The 6,000-nt window shown below is 52.8% G+C and overlaps 1 protein-coding gene across 1 annotated transcript in view; it reads left to right on the top strand.

The window, feature by feature from the left end:
- Nucleotides 1-3,457: 3,457 nt before the first annotated feature.
- The window catches only part of FGD4 (FYVE, RhoGEF and PH domain containing 4), a 183,259-nt gene continuing 180,716 nt past the window's right edge, over nt 3,458-6,000 (top strand). Inside the window, exon 1 of the mRNA XM_006114387.4 lies at nt 3,458-4,194. Coding sequence (XP_006114449.2) covers nt 3,981-4,194 — 214 coding nt within the window. The 5' untranslated portion in view covers nt 3,458-3,980. The remainder of the gene's footprint in view (nt 4,195-6,000) is intronic.

The following is a 6,000-nucleotide window of genomic DNA, read 5'->3' as shown; positions in this document are numbered from 1 at the left end:
ACCACCCTGCCATCAGCACCGTGCCCAGCCCCTGTCCTCTACTCCCACCAGCACCTTGTCCCAGCACCTTGTCCCCTGCCCCAACACCCACCAGCACTGTACTCCCACCACCCTTCCCCAGGATCCTGCCACCTGCCCCAGCACTCACTGGAACACTGTTCTCTGCTCCAGCATCCACCAGCACAGTTGGGGGCCGCATGAGTGAGGCTTGGGGTGTTTTGGAGGGGTTGTTTTTTTGCATCTCACTTGTGTGGCCCTGACTGACTTTTCTGGGGGTCGGAGACCCCTGACTCAAAACAGTTGCTCTACTCTCCTCATAAATAAAGACAATGCTGAAACCTTTTGTGTTCGACATATTTTATTTTAAAATGAAGCCTGGCCAACAAGCCCCCAATTAGGGCCAACCCCCCACTTTGCCGCAGCATCATAGCATTCCTGTACCCCTCCCACCTCAAATCTAAGCCTATCAGACACTGGAACCCCCTGTCCTGAGCCTCTCACATCCTCCAAACTCTTGCACCCCCATATCTGCAGTCTTCTACCACAACACTCCTGAACCATCCCCACACACTGCATATCTGTGTCCTGAGCCCATCATACTCCCGACCTCCCTGCCCTAAGCCCCTCACACACCTCCACCCAAACTCCTGCAGCCTCATATCCACAAGCCTGTGGCTTGCTCAGCACCCCAAACCAAACAATCCCCAGTCTGGAGCCCCCTCCCCAAGCCAGCATCCCCTTCTCCACATCCTCCTGCATCCAAATTCCCTCCCAGAGCTTGCACCTCACCCCTTCCCACACCCAAATGCCTCATTCCCACCCCAGAGCCCACACCTCCTGTCTCAACCCAGTGAGGGTACAGCTAGACTACAAGAGTTTTTCCGGGATACCAGAGGTATCCCGGAAAAACTCTTCCACATCCAGGGATGCGTTTGTTCTTCCGCTTTTTTTAGCAGAAGAGCAAACATGCTCTTTCAGCAGCCCTGTATTCCTCGTTCCATGAGGAATAAGGGGGCTTCTGAAAGAAGGGTTTTTTCCAGCTGTTACAGTTTTCCTCCCTTTCAGGAGGAAACTCTCACCGGGTGACTCCTACCCCAACAGTTAACCTGTAGTCCACAGTGTCCAACAGCAGCCTTTTCCGAGTCACTTCAACTAGTCCACCACTGCCCGTGCGCAGGGAGGGAAGGGAGACCTGGGCCCACCCTCTCTCCAGCTCTCAGCCCAGGACCCTCAGAACAGGGACGGCAGCTTCCTGTTCGGTCGGTGGGGGCTTGCCATAACTCACTGACCCACGAGCCACTTCTCAGCCCCGTCCTGGGCTCCTTCCTCCCCTCCTGCTGTGCTCCGACGTGCTGCCCTCCTCCAGGGCCTCCTGTTGACTCGTTCCGGAGGCCTCTGTCTCTGGGGCTGCATCACCCTGTGCCCCTTTGCCAGGGCCACTCCCTCCTTCCCCTGGTTCCCCCACAGCCTTTTAAAAGCGGGCGCCCTCTGCCTGGGATGCTGGTGCAGGCGCAGTCCTGCTGTTCGGCTTGGCAGCGCAGGGTGCTCCCGTGCAAGAGCCTGCAGAGGCCGCCGAACATTCCTGGCACAGTCGCTTGAGCGCCGTGGCGTTCAGGCCAAGCGCTGCATCAGTGCAGGGTGCGGGATTCCCCTCCCGGGCCCCCGACACCCCATTACACCGACATTTGGCTCAGTCTAGATGGGCCAAATGTTGGAAAAACCTCTTCCAACAGACGGATAAAAAAAAAGCAGCAGTGTAGCTGTACCCTGAGTGTGCATAAGGGCTGGGGATAGCAAGTGATGGAGAGGAGGGGAACAGAGAGGGCGGGGCCTCAAGGAAGGGGTGGGGTCTTGGAGAAGGGATGGGGTAGATCTTGGCTTATCCTAACATTTAAAACGTGAGCTTGGGTGTAAAAAGGTTGGAGACCATTGCCTTAGACAAGCTGCGACCTTTACAGTGGGCATTTTTATTTCTGTTCCTGAAGTGTTTATTTTGTTTTTAAACTGGGACCTGCTTTGTCTTGTTTTTGTTTTTCTCTCCATTGGAGATACCTTAACGTGGGGCTGATTTTCAGAAAGAGCTAAATACCTCCGTCCTTAAAGTACTGAACTGGAATCCAAGCAAATCACTACTTGGTTTGGAAAACTTAGGGCAGAGTGATGATTGCCTTATACACAGTGAGGCATCCAATACCCTCAGAATCCCTTATTAAAATTGTGCTTATAGTTGAGGAGACTCTAGGGTGGGGCTTCACTTTTTGTGGTTGAGGCACCTACTCTCTGTATACTCATAAATCATCCCTGATGGTATAGATTTTTATATGGCCCTTATCACTGTGCTTCCAGAGCATGTGACATTCTGACACACAGCTCATTTCAAATTACTCAAGCTTAACACTATGTTTTATCAGCACAGTGCTCTGCATATGTTCCATAAATAAACATACACAGTTCCAGAAAAGAATGCTAATATGTTTGTTTGACAAACACTGCTGCCTCGCCTCACCACTGAACATGAAAGTATATTTGTTTAAATGAACATGCTCATACGTGGTTTATCACAAGCTCAGAGGAAACATTTTTTATGGGTGCCCCCTCCCCTTAAGTTTCCTTTTTTCGGTATCTGCTTGATGTCTGGCAGTTACTTGCTGACAAGGCAGCATGGGTCCAACATGCAGCTTTTGGTTGCTAAAAAGATCAGTTCTGCTGAAATGGAAAAATCAACCCCCACCAAATATTGACGCTTGGTTCAACCAGAGGGCTGACCATGCAGCTAAAGAAGGCATGGCTCTGCACAGAAAGGGAATGCCTGAAACATTCAAAGCAATTTGGGCTGACTTTTGAGACATCTCTGATGAATGTCAATGCCGAAGATAGATATGGCCCCTCCTCTTCCTTCTCTTTCTACTCACTCTTTCCTTTACTTTGGATATTATGACACATCTGGTACTTGGGTTGTTGTATAATTGGAAAAAGAAAAAAAGAAAGGAGGAGGGTGACCTGCTTTGGCTTCTTTCCCTGGTGTGTGACAAGGTAAGGCCCATTTCTAATACAGACACAGAAATCTTTGAGGAAGTTGGCATCCTTCCACTCCTCCAGAGGGCAGGAGGAAGAGCACTCCCGGGGAAAGCAGTGCCTGCCTGGTGAGGAGGATCGATTTTAGGATGGAAAGGTGGAGGGCCCAGGCCTTCCAGCTCCCCCAGAGGATCTGTGTCTGTTTCTACCAGGAGGCTGGATCGCTCCAGGCTCTCATGGATGAAGCCCAGACCTGTCAGGCAGGCTTCCCTTGGCCTGAGAGCTCCCCAGTCCGGTAAGGCTCAGTGTGGTTGGATACAGGCATGTCCCTGCCTGCTTGTTCTGTCCGCGCTGCCTCAGCAGCTGAGAAAGGAACAAGCAAGCCCGGGAAGCAGAACACAGACGAGGAGGGGGGAAGCCGCTGCTACCTCGTGCCGCCGCTTCTCGGTGCCGCAGGTGGCAGCTTCGCAGAGTTGTCGCCGGGGAGGGAGGAGGCACGTGCGTGTTGGAGCAGCCGGGAAGAAGAGCGGGGTGTGAGGGCGAGCTGCCCGCAAAGCCCAGGCGGTCGTGCTGCCTGGCTGGAGGAGGCTCCAAGGTGCTCTCTGGGCAGCGGGGGGGTGCGCTGCGTGGGCGGGCAGGTGGCGCGGCAGCTGCAGGAGAAGCCAGGCTAGTGGTGCCGCGGAGTGAGTCCAAGGCAAGGGCTGAAGTTGGGGGTGGGGAGGGCGCCGCCGGAGCAGAGGCAAAGGCCAAGGCCAAGGCGGAGGGGGCGGAGCTGCAGCGTTGCCCCAGTGGTGCGGAGGCTGACTGCCTCCCGGCGGGGCGGGCGGGACGCACCTGGCCGCGGCAGGTGAGGGAAGCGGCGTCACAAGGCCGGGCCGGGCGGCGCCTGGAGCCAGCCGCAGCCGGGCAGGGTCCCCGTCCCTCCGCTGCTGGCTTCCTTCCCCCCCGTGCGCTAGCCAGAGGCGATGCAAGCCCTGCTCCCGCCAGGCGCTGAGCGCGCTGCTGCTGCCGCCGCCTCCGCCTCCTCCTCCCCCGGCAGGATGAGCGGCGGGGAGAGCGCTGACTTCAGGCGGGTGGCGATCCGGCGGAAATCTAGCCCGGCCCTGGTCTTTGCTGTCCCCAAAGGAGGCGTCAGCTCCCGCCCGTCGCAGCGACAGGAAGCTCGCAAGGAAGCAGCAGGTAACCCCCCTTTGCGCCCCTCAGCCTGCCGCGCCCTGTGGCCAGGTCCCTCCCCGAGTGGACAGGCTGGACGTGGGAAAGCCTTAAACTCTCTGTGTGTGTGTGTGAGAGAGGGAGGGGGGGGGGTGGATGAGGTTTGGCCCTGCCATGAGTGCAGGGCTGCAGACCTTTTGATTCCTTCCAGTTCTAGGAGTCCATGGTCCAGGATGGGTGGGGGAGGGAGATACCTCCTACTGGCCCAGCGCAGTGAGAGGCACCTTTCCCACTTCCTGGGAGCTCTTCAGGTCTGGCCACAAAGCCTCTCTCTCCCCCCCTTAGAAGTTTGAGGGGTAGCCCTGTCTTCCCCTGGTTCACTGAAAGATTTCCACTCAACCCCGCCTTGTGTGACTCCTGGTTGGAAGGGCTCACAGATTGCTGCAAGCAGCTTGGGGCAATGCCTTTTGATTGTTTGTACAGTGCCTAGCACGCTGAAGTTCAAGACGAGGATGCTAAAGGGCTAGGGCAGCAGTGGAAAAACCCAGGCTCGAGAGTGGGCTGGATGAGTGGCCCTCTATCTCAGTGGGCCACAATCACGTAATCAAGATGGTTTCCCTAAGATAGGGTAGTTTTGCTAACTGTACTTGCATATCTAGAATTTGCAGGGCGTGCCGATAGAATTGTAGCAGCACTTTGGCTGCAGAGGGAGTGCAGGACTCTCAGTGTTCTGTGCAATAAGAATGCACCTCATTTCATGTGCCTTGATTTACATAAAACAGGACTGTGTAGCACTTTAAAGACTAACAAGATGGTTTAATAGGTGATGAGTTTTCGTGGGCCAGACCCACTTCCTCCGATCAAATAGTGGAAGAAAATTGTCACAACCATATATACCAAAGGATACAATTGATTTACATAGATATCACTTTAGTAATATTGGTAGGAAAAAACTATACACATGGATACCTGCAGAATCTGGCAACCCTGTGAGCATGGGCCAAAGTAAATAATGTCTCGTGGGCCACACACACAACCCCACATGCAGCCCACGGGCCACAGGATGCCCCCCCCCACGAGCTTAGGGTAATGCCAATAACTAATAAAAAATGGAAATATACAAGCAGTTGCCCCTTCACCACCTGGCAAGACTTCAAGGTGGCTCTGGTCTTACAGGCACTATCCCTTCTGGTGAAGCTGGGATCATCTGGCCATTGGGTCATAATAACATAATACAATAATGTTAAATGGTTCTATCCAATTATAATGAACGCAGTAGGGTATTAACTTTTCACTCTGATTTTGGTGGTGTTTTGTTCTGTTTGGGCAATGAAAGTAGGTTATGTATTTTTCTTCTGGAGGCTTCATAGCATGGTGATGTTTGCTTTTAAAATTCTCTTCTGGTGTTAAAAATGTCGTCTTGGGTCAGAAGTGATTGTTTCTACAAGAACTAATTTTTGCATTAAAGCAGCACCTACAACTCAGTTTGAATTCCCAGTATGTGAGAGTTGGCAGGTCTTGGGTTAGTGAGTCTGTCCAATAATGTCTAGTTTGGAACTGAGAAAATGCCATTACAAATAGCATGATCATACTATGTAAATATTCTGTATATGTGTATTCTGTGTTGTCTCTGACTTTTTAGTGACCAACTCTTATTGGATTTTCTGTTAGCTCTTTAGAGCCAATGGAGCTATAACAGAAGAATCTGGGAATTCTGTTTTATCTCATCCCTCCTGAATAGGCTTGTTAAGTTTTTTGATCATTCAGACCTATTCAGTTAAGGGCGTGGTGGGGGTTATACAGGTGTCACTTAGGCCTGCAGAACCTTTATTA

Source organism: Pelodiscus sinensis, chromosome 1 (genome assembly GCF_049634645.1).
Source record: "Pelodiscus sinensis isolate JC-2024 chromosome 1, ASM4963464v1, whole genome shotgun sequence".
In the NCBI taxonomy this organism is placed as follows: domain Eukaryota; kingdom Metazoa; phylum Chordata; order Testudines; family Trionychidae; genus Pelodiscus; species Pelodiscus sinensis.
Note: the sequence above shows the minus strand (reverse complement) of the source record. Positions and strands in the feature narration are given on the sequence as shown.